The sequence below is a fragment of the Microcebus murinus genome, chromosome 4 (genome assembly GCF_040939455.1).
Source record: "Microcebus murinus isolate Inina chromosome 4, M.murinus_Inina_mat1.0, whole genome shotgun sequence".
In the NCBI taxonomy this organism is placed as follows: Eukaryota; Metazoa; Chordata; class Mammalia; order Primates; family Cheirogaleidae; genus Microcebus; species Microcebus murinus.
Window position 1 is genome coordinate 1,753,027 of NC_134107.1, and position 19,968 is coordinate 1,772,994.

Genomic DNA, 19,968 nt, shown 5'->3' on the forward strand with positions numbered 1-19,968 from the left:
TTCTTCCCTTCTGATTCTTTTGTAGAATATTGCTGCCCTATAACTCCAGTTTTTTCACCCCCGATGTGAGCCCTCTGTGCACACGGCCCCACACCCCCACCTGAGCCCTCTGCACACGGCCCCACACCCCCACGTGAGCCCTCTGCCCACGGCCCCACACCCCCACGTGAGCCCTCTGCACACGGCCCCCCCCACGTGAGCCCTCTGCACACGGCCCCAGACCCCACACGTGAGCCCTCTGCACAATGCCCCACACCTCCACGTGAGCCCTTTGCACACGGCCCCACACCCCCCAAGTGAGCCCTCTGCCCATGGCCCCACACCCCCCCACGTGAGCCCTCTGCCCATGGCCCCACACCCCCACGTGAGTCCTCTGCACACGGCCCCACACTCCCACGTGAGTCCTCTGCCCACGGCCCCACACTCCCACGTGAGCCCTCTGCCCACGCCCCGCCCACGTGAGCCCTCTGCCCACGGCCCCACACCCTCACATGAGCTCTCTGCCCACGGCCCCCACATGAGCCCTCTGCACGGCCCCAGACCCCCCACGTGAGCCCTCTGCACACGGCGCCACACCCCCCACGTGAGCCCTCTGCACACTGCCCCACACCCCCACGTGAGCCCTCTGTCCACACCCCCCACGTGAGCCCTCTGCCCATGGCCCACACCCCCACGTGAGCCCTCTGCACACTGCCCCACCCCCCACGTGAGCCCTCTGCACACTGCCCCACACCCCCACGTGAGTCCTCTGCACACTGCCCACACCCCCAGGTGAGCCCTCTGCCCACGGCCCCACACCCCCACCTGAGCCCTCTGCCCATGGCCCAGACCCCCCACGTGAGCCCTCTGCACACGGCCCCAGACCCCACACGTGAGCCCTCTGCACACAGCCCCACACCCCCACGTGAGCCCTCTGCACACGGCCCCACACCCCCACGTGAGCCCTCTGCACATGGCCCCACACCCCACGTGAGCCCTCTGCACACGGCCCCACACCCCACGTGAGCCCTCTGCACATGGCCCCACACCCCACGTGAGCCCTCTGCACACTGCCCCACCCCCTACGTGAGCCCTCTGCACACTGCCCCACACCCCCCATGTGAGCCCTCTGCACACTGCCCACACCCCCCACGTGAGCCCTCTGCACATGGCCCCACACCCCCACGTGAGCCCTCTGCCCACGGCCCCACACCCCCACGTGAGCCCTCTGCACATGGCCCCACACCCCCACGTGAGCCCTCTGCCCACGGCCCACACCCCCACGTGAGCCCTCTGCACATGGCCCCACCCCCCACGTGAGCCCTCTGCACATGGCCCCACACCCCCACGTGAGCCCTCTGCCCACGGCCCACACCCCCACGTGAGCCCTCTGCACATGGCCCCACACCCCCCACGTGAGCCCTCTGCCCACGGCCCCACACCCCCCACGTGAGCCCTCTGCACACGGCCCCACACCCCCACGTGAGCCCTCTGCCCACGGCCCCACACCCCCACGTGAGCCCTCTGCCCACGGCCCCACACCCCCCACGTGAGCCCTCTGCACACTGCCCACACCCCCCACGTGAGCCCTCTGCACACTGCCCACACCCCCCACGTGAGCCCTCTGCACACGGCCCCACACCCCCCACGTGAGCCCTCTGCCCACGGCCCCAGACCCCCACGTGAGCCCTCTGCCCATGGCCCACACCCCCACGTGAGCCCTCTGCACACGGCCCCACACCCCCACGTGAGCCCTCTGCACACGGCCCCAGACCCCCAACGTGAGCCCTCTGCACATGGCCCCAGACCCCCCACATGAGCCCTCTGCACACGGCCCACACCCCCACGTGAGCCCTCTGCACACGGCCCACACCCCCACGTGAGCCCTCTGCCCACGGCCCCATACTCCCATGTGAGCCCTCTGCACACGGCCCCACACCCCCACGTGAGCCCTCTGCACACTGCCCACACCCCCACGTGAGCCCTCTGCACACTGCCCCACACCCCCACGGGAGCCCTCTGCCCACGGCCCCACACCCCACGTGAGCCCTCTGCCCACGGCCCCACACCCCCACGTGAGCCCTCTGCACACGGCCCCACACCCCCACGTGAGCCCTCTGCACACGGCCCCACACCCCACATGAGCCCTCTGCACACTGCCCCACACCCCACGTGAGCCCTCTGCCCACGGCCCCACACCCCCACGTGAGCCCTCTGCACACGGCCCCACACCCCACGTGAGCCCTCTGCACACGGCCCCACACCCCCCACGTGAGCCCTCTGCACACGGCCCCACACCCCCCACGTGAGCCCTCTGCACACTGCCCACACCCCCCACGTGAGCCCTCTGCACACGGCCCCACACCCCACGTGAGCCCTCTGCACACGGCCCCACACCCCACATGAGCCCTCTGCATGCCTCCTTTGCTCATTTTTGCCTTGAGGTTGCTGCTTCTAGCTATTCCAGGTTTCTTGTTTGTCCTGGATATTATTCCCGCGTCAGTTCTAGACAATGCCAACATCTTTCCCCCATTTTCCGTCTGCCTGTTAACTTCAGGACATCCTTTTTTAAACAGAAATCCTCAATGTTCATGTTTCAATATCACTTTAAAAATCACCTTAATGTTTGTGCTTTTGAAATTTTAAGAAGTCTTTCCCCAAGCCTGGGTCACACATTGCCCTACGCCCCCTTCCATTCCCTCTATAGTTCCGTGTTTCAGGTGCACGTCTCGAATCCTCGTGGATTCTACTTTGCACGTGGTGTTAGGGAGAAATTCAGATTTACTTCTGAAGATGAACAGCTGTCAAGCCGCAATCTAGTGAACAATCCACATTTCCCCTCGATTTGTGCTGACGCCTTTATCGTCTATTAGGGTTTGGATAATACAGGGAGATTTCCTGAGAGTTCCAGCCAGTGTAATCGGTCTCCATATCTATTCCAGGGTCACACTTTAAAAAATGACCGTGACTCCCCCCGAGCGTCTCAGGCCATGGGAGAGGATACTTCTTTTCTTTGCTACGTTCTTATAAGATTGAGTTTTGTGCTGACTCTTGCTTTTCTGAAGGAAATATAGGATCACTTATAGCAGATTTACAGAGGATTCACTGGAATTGTGAATTGCATTCAATGCAACAGTTGCATTCAAGATACAATGTGGGTGTGCGTCTCTTATCTACTCACTTTCCCTTTGTTTTTTTCATTTTTTTGAGACAGTCTCACTCTGTTGCCCAGGCTAGAGTGAGTGCCATGGTGTCAGCCTCGCTCACAGCAGCCTCACACTCCTGGGCTCAAGCGATCCTCCTGCCTTAGTCTCCCTCCCGAGTAGCTGGGACTACGGGCATGCGCCACCACGCCCGGCTCATTTTTTCTATATATACTAGTTGGCCAATTAATTTCTTTCTATTTATAGTAGAGACCGGGTCTCGCTCTTGCTCAGGCTGGTTTCGAACTCCTGACCTGGAGCAATCCTCCCACCTCGGCCTCCCAGAGTGCTAGGATGACAGGCGTGAGCCACCGCGCCCGGCCTACTCACTTTCCCTTTGGGTGTGAGTCTTTTACTTCTCCATAAAGTGGGGCCTGTTGTGTCTTTCTAGCCTGTTGTTGCAAGTAAATTAACTTCACCTCCCAGTGATAGCTCCTCTCTGAACTGGACTCAGTAGTGGTATAATCTCCCCAAGTGGACCGGGCGCGGAGGCTCACGCCTGTCATCCCAGCACTCTGGGAGGCCGAGGCGGGAGGATCGCTCAAGGTCAGGAGTTCGAAACCAGCCTGAGCAAGAGTGAGACCCCGTCTCTACTATAAATAGAAAGAAATTAATTGGCCAACTAAAAATATACAGAAAAAAATGAGCCGGGCGTGGTGGCGCATGCCTGTAGTCCCAGCTACTCGGGAGGCTGAGGCAGGAGGATCGCTTGAACCCAGGAGTCGGAGGCTGCTGTGAGCGAGGCTGACGCCAGGGTACTCACTCTAGCCTGGGCAACAGAGTGAGACTCTGTCTCAAAAAAAAAAAAAAAAAGGAAAACTATCACACTCATAAAAGCAACAGAAGCTTACGAGACATTTAAGTGTAATGCTCGGGAGAAATGTGCAAGACGTTTATGGAGAACAACGACGACATCGTCCTGATGGACATAAAAGCTTTTCTAAATAAATGGAGAGAGATTGCTGTGTTCCCGGATACAAAGATGTGAAAATGTAAGCAAAAAAATGTAAACAGAAAAAGAGTTCTCCCTAGATTAAACTATAGATTGCATGTACATAGAATAGTTCCAGGAACAGCGTAAGTGCCAGACAAACCTCACTTGTTGCTAACGACTACAGCTGGTATTACTATTACAATATCAATGGCACACTGTAGATATATTATTGGCACCAAAATCATCTGAGAAAGCTAAAATAACTTTTCCTAAAAGTAACATTCGATTATACAGGAATCGACATATAAAACAAAACGTGTTATGTTTTTTGAAAAAGAAAGCATGCATGTTTGTTTTGAGATGGGGTCTCACTAGGTTGCCCCAGCAGTGGGTGCGGTGGCCGTTCACAAGCACAATCACAGCTCACCGCAGCCTCGGACTCCTGGCCTCCAGCGATCCTCCCGCCTAAGCCTTCCAAGTAGCCTGAGACTACAGGCATGTGCCCGGCTTTTTAAAAAAGGTAGCATTTTAAGTCAGTGGGGGAAGTTTGGAATGTTTACTCCACGGTCTTGGGGAAAGAGCCATTTGAAAATAAGTTAAAATATAACCCGAAACGTGTTCACACCACGTCTAGGTTAAAGTTTGAGAGGCCGAGACCTTTCCCCGTACGTGGCAAAGTAGCAAAAGTTTTCGGCTTTGCGAGCCACCGGTCTTTGTCACAACCACTCAGCTCCGCCACTGCTGCACCAAAGCAGCCAGAGACGGCATGCCAACAAACGCACATGGCTGTGTCCCCAACGCCCTTTTATTTATAAAACCAGCAGCAGACATGTCGTGCTGTCGTTTTGACCCCTAAACTTACAGTACAAAGCTATTAGGAAGCAACCGAGGAGAATGTTTCTGGCCGAAACAGTATCAAGGCACAAGAAGCAGAAAGAAAAAAAATGATTGGCAGACAAAATCAGTCCCTAGAATCCCCAAACAAATGCCTGCAAACCAACAAAAACAAGACAGGCTAATAAGAAAATGAGGCAAGGGGCATTTTGCAAAGGGGGAACCCATACCTTCGTAGCTAACCAACAAGGGGGATTTCCAGCCCCCACTAGTAATTAGGGAAAAACAAATTAAAGCGACAACCGGAGACCCCTTGGCAAGCGCGCGGCCGAAGCTAGTTTCACGCCGTCCGGCACGGGTGACAGGTCCTGTGATGCTTAGGTGCTGGGAGCGCAGACTCCCACAGCCACTCGGAAGTTAGTTTGGCGATTCTTCTTAAATTGAAGACTCACGTCTCCTGTAACCTGACCACCTCGCTGCTTAATTTGTGTTTGATCAGTTATTGCCTGTGTGCAGTAGGGGGCACGAAACGGTGCCTGTCGCATCATTCCCCGTAACGGCGAAAATTTAGAGGCAAGGGAAGGTGAGCCTATTAGTGGAAGGACAGCTAAATATGCACTGAGTATGTTCATAATATTGGATATCAGGCTGGCTTTATGAAAAACAAGGTGGCTCTGTGGCAGTGGCTCTCACCCAGGGTGATTTTGTCGCCCAGGGAACATGTGGCCACATCTGGATACCTTTCTCGTCACGGCTGGGCAGAGAGACTGCTGTAGCAAGCACCCAGTCCGTAAAGACCGGGGATTCGGCTGTGAGACAGCGTGGCCCCTTGGCCACAGAGAGAGGAGGACGCGGCCCCGGTGTGGGCACTGCCCACGCTGGGAAACCTCGGTCTCCAGAAACGAACACAGAACCGAACTCCCAGGCGCCGAGTGAAAAGCCCGGTCACACAAGGAGCCCTGCAGGAGAGCCAGGTCTGTGTTAAACGCGGAGGAGACGGTCGGACGGTCCGCGGAAAAGCTAACGCGGAGCTGCCGCCTGAGCCGCCGTGGCTCATCCTAGGCACAGGCCGCCCAAAAGGGACGCGAGGAAGCCGGCGAGCCTGCGCTCGGCCCGCCCGATGCTTCGTGGCGGCGCCGCTCACAGCAGCCGGGAAAATGGAAAGGACCCAAGTGTCCATCGGTAGACGGATGGCTAGAGTGCGGCGTGGCCACGCGGCGGGGGTCGTGCAGCCACAAAAGGGAACGAAGCCCTAACCCGGGCCGCACGTTTCAAGCGAAACTTGAAAAGCGTTGAGCCGAGTGAACGCAGCCGGACCCTCAGGCCACATGCGACCCCGTCCATGCGGAATGTCCAGCGTGGGTAAAATCCACAGAGCCAGAGAGCGGTCGCCAGGGCTTAGGGGGAGGGGAACATGAGGAGCAACGGTCGCTCGTGGGGACGGGGTCTCCCTTTGGGACGATGAAAATGGTTTGCAATGAGGGGTGGTGGCCGCCCAACCTTGCAAATGCATCGGACCCCACCGAATTGGACACTTGACAGCGGTGAATCATCTGATGTGAATGTCACCTCCAAAACAGAGCAAAAAAACCCAACAATAACTGCACAACAGAGCTTGGGTATTTAAAGGTTTGCCTCTGTCCACGTGCCACCTGCATGAGGGCCCGGGAGGACGCCCCACCAAGCCCGCCGTCACGGCACGCCTGGCTCTGGCCTTCTCCGCTGTCCATTTGGGCCACGTAAGAAGAAGGAACACATAAGTGTGTGTTCTTGGGTTTTATTTTTTAAAAAATAATCTTTTAAAAAATTTTTTATTTCGGCGTATCATGGGGGTACAGATTTTAAGGTTTCAAAAAAAATGCCGTTTCCCCTCCTCCCCCCACAAGTCTGGGTCTCCAGCGTGACCGTCCCCCAGATGGTGCACATCTCACTCATTGTGTGTGTACATACCCGCCCCCGCCCACCTGCCCAATGCCCTGTGACTGCAGTGCCTGTGTGTCCACTTAGGTGCTGCTCAGTTAGTGCCAGTTTGCTGGCGAGTGCGCGTGGTGCTTGTTTGTCCATTCTTGGGAAACTTCACTTAGTAGTGTGGGTTCCAGCTCTCACCAGGAAAACATAACCTGTGCTAGATCACCGTCGTTTCTTAGAGCTGAATAGTACTCCACGGCATACATATACCACATTGTACCTGCACCCGGATGTTTAAAAAACAATCTTTAAAAAGACAATGAATCAGGGCAGAGGACTCGGGTGGGGCAGGGTGGAGGTGGAGGGGCAGGTCAGGCCGAGGCACGGACAGACGGACGCTCTTCCGTTGGTTTCAGCAGCCGGGCCCAGACCCGGCTAGAGCGTCGGCCTCTGCTCGTGCCCCGGAGTAGCGCAGGTGATTGACGCGCCCCTGGCAGGCATGGAGGGCGGGGCAGTGAGGACACGTTCCCTGAGGCCGCCTCCTTCCTGGCAGGGTCCCCAGGGGGCCCGGCGTCCCCAAGGGCGGGGGCAAAGGCGCTGAGGACCACAGCAAGGGAGAAGGCGGCCAGCAGGGAGCGGAGGAGGGATAAATAGCGGCGGCCAGGCCGGGTCACGCCCCGGCCCAGCCCGCACCTGTGCAGCCTCACCTGCAGGGGGCCTCGCAACAACAGCCTCCCCTGCGGGCGAGGCAGAGGCAGGTGCAGGGCCTGCAGCCCCAGGTGAGTCCCCTGCCCTCCTCTCCACCTGGCCAGGAGCGACCTGGGCAACCAGCCGCCGCCGGTGACTAGGAGAAACCGCCCGTTTATACGAGTCTGCAGGTAAATCCGGTCTACAGGGCGGGGGGCGACAGGCAGGCCCCGCTTCCCACCTCCATCCCACCTCCAAGACGGCGTGAGGGCTGCCTTGCAGCCCCGCTTGTTTCTTTGTGTGTGCGTGCATGTGTGTGTGTGTGTGTGTGTGTGTGTGCGCTCGTGTTTGGAGCCGCCGCCGTCCCAGGGGGCAGGTCCCCACCTCGGACAGGCGAGGGAAGAAAGAGCAGGTGCAGAGAGAGGGGAGAGCTGCTGCCCGAGGTTGCTGAGTGTGTCCGTGCGATTTTAGCTTCTTCTCTCAGTCTGTCCAGGCCAGAAGCCAATGGAAAAAAGACTGGGAAGAGGCAGGAAAAAGAGACAAGGAGGATTCAGGATGGGGGGGGGGCTCCGGCCACCTCCCCAGGGCGGAGAATCAGAGAGCCCACAAGGCTCTGGGTGGGGAGCTATGGCCTCAGTGTGCGTTCCCTAAGTGCCAGACAGCGCTCTCTCCCTCTCTCTCCCTCCCTCTGTCTGTCTCTCTCTCTCTCTCCCTCCCTCTGTCTCTGTCTCTCTCCCTCTCCCTCCCTCTGTCTCTCTCTCTCCCTCTCTCTCCCTCCCTCTGTCTCTCTCTCTCCCTCTCTCTCCCTCCCTCTGTCTCTCTCTCTCTCCCTCCCTCTGTCTCTCTCTCTCTCTCCCTCCCTCTGTCTCTCTCTCTCTCCCTCCCTCTGTCTCTCTCTCTCTCCCTCCCTCTGTCTCTCTCTCTCTCCCTCCCTCTGTCTCTCTCTCTCTCCCTCCCTCCGTCTGTCTCTCTCTCTCTCCCTCCCTCTGTCTCTCTCTCTCCCTCCCTCTGTCTCTCTCTCTCTCCCTCCCTCTGTCTCTCTCTCTCCCTCCCTCTGTCTCTCTCTCTCTCCCTCCCTCCCTCTGTCTCTCTCTCTCTCCCTCCCTCCCTCTGTCTCTCTCTCTCTCTCCCTCCCTCTGTCTCTCTCTCCCTCCCTCTGTCTGTCTCTCTCTCTCTCTCCCTCCCTCTGTCTCTCTCTCTTCCTCCCTCTGTCTCTCTCTCTCCCTCCCTCTGTCTCTCTCCCTCCCTCTGTCTCTCTCTCTCTCCCTCCCTCTGTCTGTCTGTCTGTCTCTCTCTCCCTCCCTCTGTCTGTCTGTCTGTCTGTCTCTCTCTCTCCCTCCCTCTGTCTGTCTGTCTCTCTCTTCCTCCCTCTGTCTGTCTGTCTGTCTCTCTCCCTCTCTCTGTCTCTCTGTCTGTTTCTCTCTCCCCCCTCTCTGTCTCTCTCTCTGTTTCTTTTATTCTCTCTCTGTCTCTGTTTCTCTCTGTCTCTGTTTCTCTCTGTCTCTGTTTTTCTCTCTCTCTGTCTCTCTCTCCCCCTCTCTGTCTCTCTTTCTCTCTCTCTCTGTTTCTCTCTCTGTCTCTCTGTCTCTGTTTCTCTCTCTCTCTCTCCCCCTCTCTGTCTCTCTTTCTCTCTGTCTCTGTTTTTCTCTCTCTCTGTCTCTCTCTCCCCCTCTCTGTCTCTCTCTCTTTCTCTCTCTCTGTTTCTCTCTCTCTGTATCTCTCCCCCTCTCTGTCTCTCTCCCTCTCTCTCTCTGTCTCTCACCCCCTCTCTGTCTCTCTGTTTCTCTCTCTCTGTCTCTGTTTTTCTCTCTCTGTCTCTCTCCCTCTCTCTCTCTCTCTGTCTCTCCCCCACCCCCCATCTGTCTCTCTCCCTCTCCCTCTCTCTCTGTGTCTCTCCCCCCTCTCTCTGTCTCTCTCCCTCTCCCCCTCTCTGTCTCTCTCCCTCTCTCTCTCTCTGTCTCTCACCCCCTCTCTGTCTCCCTGTTTCTCTCTCTCTGTCTCTGTTTTTCTCTCTCTGTCTCTCTCCCTCTCTGTCTCTCTCCCTCTGTCTCTCCCCCAATCCCCCCCTCTGTCTCTCTCCCTCTCCCCCTCTCTCTGTGTCTCTCCCCCTCTCTCTGTCTCTCTCCCTCTCCCCCTCTCTGTCTCTCTCCCTCTCTCTCTCTCTGTCTCTCACCTCCTCTCTGTCTCTCTGTTTCTCTCTGTCTCTGTTTTTCTCTCTCTGTCTCTCTCCCTCTCTGTCTCTCTCCCTCTCTCTCTCTGTCTCTCCCCCACCCCCCCTCTCTGTCTCTCTCCCTCTCCCTCTCTCTCTATGTCTCTCCCCCCTCTCTCTGTCTCTCTCTCTCCCTCTCCCCCTCTCTCCCTCTCTGTTTGGCTTACCTACAGAGGAACCCGCTAGCTGTTCTGCTGAGAGACCGGATGCTCAGGTCGCCATTCCGGCCCCACACCCACCATGAGTTTCGTTCTACTTCTGAAATGAAATCCACAGACTTTATTTTTAAGAGCTGCTTTAGGGTTACAGAAAACTGACACTACAGAGAATCTGTTAAAGTTGGAGGTGCGGGTGCGCGTGGGCTTGAGAAAGCTTTCTCCAGACAGAGGCCAGGATAGGAAAGAGGTCGATGTGCTTCTCCCTGGGTGAGGGAATGGGGCCGGCACGGAGGTGGGAAAAGGAAGAACGAGCCGCCCGGGAAAACCGGCTACTGGGGCTCTTCAGAGGGGCCGTGGGAACGGCAGGTGCGGTCTAGAAGTTGCTGCCTCCGCTCCTTCCTTTCCTCTTGGCGGCAGGCAGATAAAAACCGCACGGATGTCCAGGGCCAAGAGCTGGTCTCCTGCCTTCCTCGGGGAAGGGACAGACTGTTCTGTGGGCGGCATGCCGACAAGCGTGGGCCCGTGGACCAGGCGCTGTGCTCGGCATCCCTCCTGCCATTCCCACGGAGCCCTGACCCCCACCTTAGAAGTCATCCCCACCTCACAGATGGGGAAACTGAGTCCCACAGAGGACACGTCACTTGCCCAGGGTGCCACGACTCCGAAGATTAGGACAGAAAGACCCAGGGAGGGGAATGAGAGGGGGCGGCCTGGCGAAAATAACAGGGAGCTACCCAATCCCCCCGTTTCCCCTGTGGCGGTTAAAGATCCTGTGGGTTCTCTCACGGACGGGCGAGTTCTGCGGCAGTTCTGTTTTGCAAAACTCCAGGAATGAGCCGAATGATCGGGAAAGAGATGTGACTCTCTCTCTTACAAAATCGGTGTGTGTGTGTGTGTGTGTGGCTTTATTTATTTATTTATTTTTGAGAATCTGATTTTTTACAGCGCAAAGAGTTCCTGAGCGAGGAGGGGGCTGGGAGCTCCAAGCCTGAACCCTATCTGGAGGACAGAGTCTTGTCTCCTGGGATAATTAATCCCTCCTCCATTTGTTCTTTTGTTTTTTTTTTAAAGATAATTATAGGCCTCCAGCGGTGGCTCACGCCTGTCATCCCAGCACTCCGGGAAGCCGAGACAGGCAGATCGCTGGAGGTCAGAAGCTCGAAACCAGCCTGAGCAAGAGCGAGACCCCGTCTCTACTATAAGTAGAAAGAAATTAATTGGCCAACTAATATATATAGAAAAAATTAGCCGGGCATGGTGGCGCATGCCTGTAGTCCCAGCTACTCGGGAGGCTGAGGCAGGAGGATCACCTGAGCCCAGGAGTCTGAGGTTGCTGTGAGCGAGGCTGACGCCACGGCACTCACTCTAGCCTGGGCAACAGAGCGAGACTCTGTCTCAAAAAAAAAAAAAAAAAAAGAGAGAGAACTATAGTTAAGGGATTCATAGCGACACCTTGAAATCTCTTGGCATTAGCGTTGTGTACTGAGCACACACTGTGAGCATCTGCTCGCGCGTGGGTCGATCTCATCATCCCAGGTAGCGCCAGGTCTGTGTGAGACCATCAGACCATCGCCTTCCAAGAACGGCTCCCTTATTTCTTAGGACAACTCTCCGGGGGAGGGAGAGGCGAAGGGAAGTGCAGAGAGATGCAGAAAATTGCTCAGCTGGGCAACGTACGTTTCCTTGCGACGTACACACCTCGGGGGAGCCGGGAAACAGTAAGAACCTTATCTGTGGCTTCTTTTTTTTTTGAGACAGAGTCTCACTCTGTTGCCCAGGCTAGAGTGAGTGCCGTGGAGTCAGCCTCGCTCACAGCAACCTCAGACTCCTGGGCTCAAGCGATCCTCCTGCCTCAGCCTCCCGAGTAGCTGGGACTACAGGCATGCACCACCATGCCCGGCTCATTTTTTCTATATATATTAGTTGGCCAATTAATTTCTTTCTATCTATAGTAGAGACGGGGTCTCGCTCTTGCTCAGGCTGGTTTCGAACTCCTGACCTCGAGCGATCCTCCCGCCTTGGCCTCCCAGAGTGCTGGGATGACAGGCGTGAGCCACCTCGCCGGCCATCCTGTTTTTTTTTTTTTTAAAGAGCCACAACATAATCTCTGGTCCTGCCTGGACCAGCCCAGAGGAAGAATCTGACGGGTTCAAGGAAGCATGGCCCAGGGGGTTGCCGTCGGGAGCAGGCACATCTCGTGGTACTGGAAGCGGTCAGAAACACAGAATTTATCAGGAGGCGTCCGGCACGGGGGGGGGGGGGTTGCAGAGAAGCCATGGGCGGAATCTCCACCGGAGGATCATTTCCATTTGGGGAGGCCGCATAGAGCAGGGGCCCCCACCTGCTGTGGTGGGTTGGATCATCATGGTCTCATTACATATCACAATGTAATGATCATGGAAATAAAGTGCATGACGACGAATGGAATGTGCTCGAATCACCCCCACCTCCCACCCCAACAGCTCTCGGAAAAATCGTCTTCCACGAAGACGGTCCCTGGTGCCTAAAAGGCTGGGGACCGCTGGCACAGGGGGATGAGGAGGGGTAGAGTCTCCAGGGTCAGCCGGGCGGGGGTTGGGGTGTCAGGTCTGTCGTTTGGGCAGCCTTGCCCCGGTCAAGTTGCTCATCCCCTTTGCACCCCGGGAGTCTGAGTGACGGCGCCCAACGTACTTTAAATAGGGGGAGGGGGTGCAAGAATAGTCCCGCCCTCCCGAGGGCAACGAGAGGGCTGAGCTGCGGGGGGCACGGGGCGGGCACTGAGCTGCCGCCCGCCGTGGTGGGCACGCACCCGGAGCGGCCCCTTGGGCACGTCCAGGTAGGGCGGCAGGTGTCGACCTTCCTTCCCTCGCCCCGCAGCCGATGTCTGCCCGCCACGCCCGGCCTTCCCCGCAGCCCCCATGCCGGGGGCCAACCGCTCGGCGGTGACCGAGTTCGTCCTGGTGGGCTTCTCCGCCTTCCCGCGGCAGCTCCTGCCCGCCTTCTTCCTGCTCTTCCTGCTCATGTACCTGTCCACGCTGCTGGGCAACCTGCTCATCACGGCCACCGTCTGGGGCGAGCGCGGCCTCCACACGCCCATGTACCTGCTCCTGTGCGCGCTGTCCGTCTCCGAGGTCCTCTACACCGTGGCCGTCATCCCCCGCATGCTGGCCGACCTGCTGGCCGCCCGCCGCGCCATCGCCCTCCCGGCCTGCGCCGGCCAGATGTTCTCCTCCTTCATGTTCGGCTTCGCCCACTCCTTCCTGCTCACCGCCATGGGCTACGACCGCTACGTGGCCATCTGCCGGCCCCTGCGCTACCACGCGCTCATGAGCCCCCGCGGCTGCGCCCGCCTGGTGGGCTGCTCCTGGGCCGGGGGCTCCGTCATGGGGACCGTGGTGACCACGGCCGTCTTCCAGCTCACCTTCTGCGGACCCAACGAGATCCAGCACTTCGCGTGCCACGTGCCACCGCTGCTGAAGTTGGCCTGCGGGAGGGACGTGCCCCGGGTGGCCGCGGGCGTGGGGCTGGTGTGCATCACGGCCCTGCTGGGCTGCTGCCTCCTCATCCTCCTCTCCTACGCCTTCATCGTGGCCACCGTCCTCAAGATCCCCTCCGCCGAGGGTCGGCGCAAGGCCTTCTCCACCTGCGCGTCCCACCTCATCGTGGTGGTCGTGCACTACGGCTTTGCCTCCGTCATCTACCTCAAGCCCAAGGGGCCCCACTCTCAGGCGGGCGACATCCTGATGGCCACCACCTACACGGTCCTCACGCCCTTCCTCAGCCCCATCATCTTCAGCCTCAGGAACAAGGAGCTGAAGGTCGCCCTGAAGAAGACCTTCCTCAGCAAACTCCACCCGGAAAAAGACGTCACGATCTGAGGGAAATTCCTTGGACACAACGACATTGGGCTACCAAACGCTGCTGTTAATAATGACGCTCCATGAACCTATATTCGTCTGGCGCATTGAGGCTCACAGGACCGTTGCAGACAGCCCACGAAAGTGTACACAAGGCTTAATCAGCACTAGGGAGGTGTTTGGGGTGCAAGGAGGCAGGAGATAATAACTCAGAGAAAATCAGATTTTTTTTTTGAGTCCTACCTGCTGCAGGGTACTTTGTCAGTGAGCGACCACACCTGAGATCTGTTCTCGTCCTGCCAAAACCCAGGCTCATCCTAAAGACACGGATCGGCAGTGCAGAGGAAGAAGGGAGTCTTCGTGCACCAGGCTCTGTTAGGCAGCACCGGGTAGCTACGACTCGGATCCCTGAAGGCTACTCCAGATTACAGCAGAGCGGGGCAAAGCACCCTGAATTCCAGCATCGCACAGATCTGTGCAGTAGAAGTTAGGAACAGCAATAAGCAGACTCCCAGAGAAAGCTGAGGAAACCTTGGCCTTTCAAGCGTGCGCCTTGAAAAGCTGCGGAGAGGCAGAGATGTCTTCCGGGTTGGCTCAAGGAGAACAGTTCCGGTGTGAGATGAGGGCCAGCCCACGGGAGGGCGGGGAACTGGCTGTTACACCGGAACGATGGATGCAGAGCCCAGGGTGACAAGTTCATCTCCTGGTCCCACGGGAATCGCCCTCACGCATTTCTCGATAAGAAGGGATTTCAGGTCCACCCTGCTACATAGTGTTGACAATGTGTTGAAAAATAGGTGTTTTCAGGTTTAAGTCGAATAATAAACTATACCTCATTTGTCCTCGAGTGTGGGTTCAGTCTCTCCCTGCCGTCACTTGAGCAGTGAGAAGAATCCCAGATTCACGTGGAGTTGGAGGATGCAGGGAACAATGTGAGTCAAACCCAGGAAACACAGAGAAGCCCCTTTGCAGAAAACGTGCTGCATTTCGCGCTTCCTGTTGCTTCTCTCGCTCGCTGTGTCATTACAACCTCTCGAGGTGGGATGAGAACAAAAAGGCTCTTTCATTCCCCCTCCGTTTGACAGAGGGGAAACTGAGGCTCAAAAGGTGCACGGCTCATCAGGGATCAAAACACTTGGAAAAGCCAGGTTTCCAATGTAGGGTTTTTTTTTTTTTTTTATTCCAAGTCCTGTTCATTCAACACTTCATGCATTGTCTTCCTACAGTGGGTTTTGCGGCTTCTAATTCCAGGGGGACTTGTTCTTCTGCAGACCAACCATCCCAACATCCATGGTCTTTCACAGCGACTGCAACCTGCCGTGCACTGGCGCACGGAATGCTCATGGAATGTTTCTACGAGCTCAGGAGTCCTTTGTGATTTTAAATTAAATTTAAGTCTCAGACATCATCATTCTCATGACTGATCTATTTTTGTCATGTCAAAATCCTTATCACCTCCTAATTTACCATATGTAGTTTATTTTATCATGTTTATTGTCTGGTGTCCTTCCTCTAGAGTATAAGCACAAAGAAGACAGGGATTTTGCATGTTTTTAATCAATGCAACATATTCCCAACACCTAAAACAGTGCCTGGCACATAGGAAAGACTCAGTAAGCACTTAATGAATAAATTGGATCTCCTACACTAAAAAAAAAAAAAAAAAAAACAAAAACAAAATCTTGGAAGGATTCCTGAGTAAGTTCCACCCATTGAGCTAAGAAGATGCTTTGTCAAAGATTAGATGACAATATGTGGATGGTCTCGTTTCTGGGTTCTCAGTCCTGTTCCAAAGGTCTATATCTCTGTCCTTGTGCCAGTACCCTGCTGTTTTAGTTACTATAGCCTTGTAGCAAAGCTCGAAGTCTGATAGACTGATACCTCCCAATTTGTTCTTTTTGCTTAAGATTGCTTTGGCTATAAGAGATCTTCTCTGGTTCCATACAAAGTGTAGAATTATTTTTTCTAGATCTGTAAAGAATGATGGTGGTACTTTGATAGGGATTGCATTAATTCTGTAGATCACTTTGGGTAGTATGGACATTTTAACAAGGTTGATTCTGCCAATCCATGAGCAAGGTAGATTTTTTCCACCTGTTTACGCCTTCTACAATTTCTTTTCTTAGTGTTTCATAGTTTTTCCTGTATATGTCTCTCACCTCTTTTGTTAAATATATTCCTAGATATTTAATTTTCTTTGAGGCTACTGTAAAAGGTGCTGCATTTTTTATCTGATTTTTGGCTTGACTATTATTGGCATATATGAATGCCTCTGATTTTGTGTGCATTGATTTTGTATCCTGAGACTTTACTGAATTTATCAATTCCGGGAGTCTCTTGGTTGAATCCTTGGGGTTTTCTAGCTATAACATCATGTCATCGGCAAAGAGTGAAAGTTTGATCTCTTCTGCCCCCATTTGGATGCTCTTAATTCTGCTCTCTTGTCTAATTGCTCTAGCAAGGACTTCCAGCACTATGTTGAATAGAAGTGGGGATAGTGGCCAACCTTGGCTGGTTCCAGTTCTAAGTGGGAATGGTTTCAGTTTTTCCCCATTCTTTCTCAACATCATACCAAGCACCAGCATGGCACTTGGAAGATATCATCAATTCTTAACAAATATTTCTAGGGTGGACTAGTTTAACCCCCACACCATCGAACAAACCAGAATGTTGGCTTTATGGATTCACTGTGAGAAAGAAACCTAGTTACCCTCTAGATCAGGGGGTGAGGGTGTGTGGGGAGCCGTGTTTGAGTCAGACAGACCTGGGTTCAAGTCCTGCCTCCTACTTCCCACTGATAGATCGACATCTTGTAGACATATTCCACATTTGTGTAAACAAAAAGATGTTGAGAGCAGTGACATTTATGATTGGAAAATATTACACATATCTGCCAATAAAGGGCTGTTAAACAAATGTTGGCTTGTTCATACCGTAGGGTGCAAGGCAGCCTTGAAACCCATTAGAACGTTGTACTTCATCTCGTCTCTCCCTCCTTGGGAGTCCCATGCATAAATCATGGATTTATGTGCCATGCGCTGACAGATGTTTCCCAATTCCCGATCTTTATGTCTTTCCAACTGCCTACTCAACATCTCCACGTGGCTATGAGGCAGGCATCTCAAAAGTTAATGTGTCCGGATCTCTAACTCGTGCAAATCCTCATCATTAAAATTCCCTCTTTCTCTCTCTCTCTCCCTCTCCCATATTTCTTCCTCTCAAAATCTTTCCTATCTCAGAAAACAGCATCTCAAAGTCAATAATACCTTGGGGGAGATTTTCTTTTTTTTTTTTCTTTTCTTTTCTTTTCTTTTTTTTTGCGACAGAGTCTTGATTTGTTGCCCAGGGTAGAGTGAGTGCCGTGGCGTCAGCCTCACTCACAGCAACCTCAAACTCCTGGACTCAAGCGATCCTCCTGCCTCAGCCTCCCGAGTAGCTGGGACTACAGGCATGCGCCACCATGCCCGGCTAATTTTTTTATATATATATTTTAGTTGGCCAATTAATATCTTTCCATTTGTAGTAGAGACGGGGTCTCGCTCTTGCTCAGGCTGGTTTCGAACTCCTGAACTTGAGCAATCCACCCGCCTCGGCCTCCCAGAGAGCTAGGACTACAGGCGTGAGCCACCGCGCCCGGCTTGGGGGAGATTTTCTATTCCTCTTTCCCACCCCTGTCAGGTCCAGTTCATTAGCAAATCGGCGGGGACGCTCCCTGTAAAAGGCATCCAGAACCTGCCCCATTCTCACCCCTCTGTGGCCACCGCCCTAGTCTAGACCACCTCTCACCTGGATGGTTCCCATAGCCTTCAAGCTCCCCTCCCTGCCTCCACCTTTCCCCCTCTACACTACATTCTCAATAAAGGGGGAGGTCGAGCCTTTCAGACATACGTTGAATAACATCTCCTCTACTCAGAGCCCTCCAGTGGCTTCCTGTCTCCCCCAGAGGGAAATCCGAAGTTCTCACCGTGCACACAGAGCCCTACCCACCCGGGCCCTGCTGCTTCTCTGTCCACACCTTCCCCGGCTCTTTCCCTCAACCAGCTCAGCTGCAGCCCCCTCGCTGGCCCTCAGGCACAGCAGACATGTCCCTGCCTCAGGACCTTTGCACGTGCTATACTCTCTACCAGGAACTCTCCCCAGATGTCCGCATATCTCCTCGGTCACCGCCCAAAGCTTCCTGCTGGAATAGCAACCATTCCTTCCCTAACCACACCGCGGAAAACAGCAACATTCCTCGGCCCGCCCTGTGCGCCTCTTGCTTTGCTTTGCTTGTCTGCACGTGCTTGTGGACACCTGGCATCTCCCCTGCTTGTTGGGCATGGCTGTCTCTGACCACTAGCACGTTGCTTTGAGGAGGTCAGGGGACTCGGTCTGTTTTGTCCACTGATATATGCCCGCATGGCTAATGGCAGCCTCTCACGTACCTGTCGAATAAATTAATGTAGAAGAATGAGGACAAAGAAAGGTAATTAAAGACACATTCTTTTTTTGTGTGTGCTTCCAGTTGGAAAAGGTTTCAAGTTCCTCAAAGCACTGTTGGAGCGAGCGTGGAGAAACTGGTGCTTTTTTTTTTCTCGAACATTGCCATGTGTGTCCTTAGGCAGGTCACGTGCTTTCTCTAACCGTGTAAGAATGCAGAAAGCACCTGCCTCCCAAGGCAGCTGCCAGACTAAAGCGAGGCAGTGTTTGTGAACGGCTTAGTCCGGTCTCCGGCACTTGATATACTCTCGAGCGCCCCTGGTCAGGATGGCATCAGGGTTTCCAGGTTGGCTTGAAGCGCTCGAGATCAGAGGGGGAGCGGTGTGAGTTGGAGAAATGCTCACCTGAAGCCACCAACCTCTGACGCAGCCTAGACTCGTCACCACGGCAACAGCCGACAGCAAGGAAGACAGGCATCCCCTTGCTCTCCCAAGAGGTAAAGAGGGAGAGAGAAGTTCTGGCCTGCCGGTAGGGCCGTGCACTGCGTGAGTGATGACGGCAATTGGCCTGGGTAAATCACATCCCATCTCTCGAGGGCCATCATTCGAGTGGCTTTAATAATAATAATAATAATAATAATAATACTGATATGTCCACCTCTTAGGATGGTCCTGAGAATCAAATAGCATCATCTATACAGGGCAGCTGGCAGTGACTGGCACACAAAAGGATGTCGCAGAGAGGAACGAGAGCAGGTGCAAGGGCCCTGTGGCCCGAGTGTGCTTTGCTTGCTGCGGGAACAACGGGAAGCCCGCTGGGGCTGGGAAGCCGGAGGATGGATTCGGAGATGAAGTCTGGACTTGACCCACACGGGCTCAATAGCCACACTGGCGTCTGTTCCCTATCCTGAGGGAAAAGGAAGGTTTGAGCAGAGGGGTTGATTTCTCAGAATTCTCCTTTAGGGACAACCCTCTGGCTGCAGGGCAGAGACAGTGCGTGGGGCGGGGGGAGGACTGGGGGTTGAACAAGAGGGAAAAATTCCTCAAGGAGGGGACTGGGCTTCCGTCCAAAAGCAAAGGGAAGAGCAAAACAAGAGGAGCGAATGGTGCAAATCGCGTCTCTCGAGCTGGCCGTGGCGTCTAGCTAAATTACCGTCGCGGCGCTGGGCTGCCATGAGCTCAGGGCGGGGGGCCCCTCAAGTCTGGAGGTCTCCCCGTCATCACCAGCCTGTCTCTCTGCTCCTGCCCCTTGATCACCTCTCTGGGCTCTGGCCCTGCCTTGGGGAATCCCAAAGAATGTGGCCCCGAGGGGACCATTAGCTCCACAAGGCAAAAAGCCAGGAATGCAGTGGGCGGAGGACTTCGGAAAGTGAAAGCTAATTAACGAAGGGAGATGAGCACCCAGTCCGCAGGGAGGACCGGCCAAAGCTAGTGGGCGGAAGGCAGCTGTCTCCACCCCTGCAGGGTGGGGGGTCATCACCCCAGACCTGGCTGCAATGTTCACACTTGAACTTCTGGCACTTGATCCTATTTTGAGTAAACGATGGCTTCTATTGTTTGGTCTTTTGATGGGGAAAAAAAATAAATGCAAGCAACTTTTTTTTTTTTCATTTTAGGAGAGGTGAGGCAGTCACCTTGAGCACCCAATTTAAGGGGCCGCTAAAAGAATCCAATAATTGAGATAAATAATATTTAATGCAATATTTTTCTAAATCAGAATTAATGGAAATAATTCGCGATGAGCAAAACGTCAGCATGTGAAATAAAGGCAGGATGCTGAGCAGGCATCCTGGCACCTTGGG

At 54.9% G+C, this 19,968-nt stretch overlaps 1 protein-coding gene across 1 annotated transcript; it reads left to right on the top strand.

Annotated features, from left to right (window-relative positions):
- The first annotated feature begins 12,809 nt into the window (after positions 1-12,809).
- LOC105867900 (olfactory receptor 10H2-like) lies at positions 12,810-13,769 on the top strand. Its single transcript, XM_012758302.3, has one exon. It carries the CDS (start codon positions 12,810-12,812, stop codon positions 13,767-13,769), a length of 960 nt encoding a protein of 319 aa, XP_012613756.3.
- Positions 13,770-19,968: the final 6,199 nt, after the last annotated feature.

Bases quoted from the DNA above. Each gene is read 5' to 3' on its own strand.
- LOC105867900 (XM_012758302.3), top strand. From the start codon at position 12,810: ATGCCGGGGGCCAACCGCTCGGCGGTGACCGAGTTCGTCCTGGTGGGC.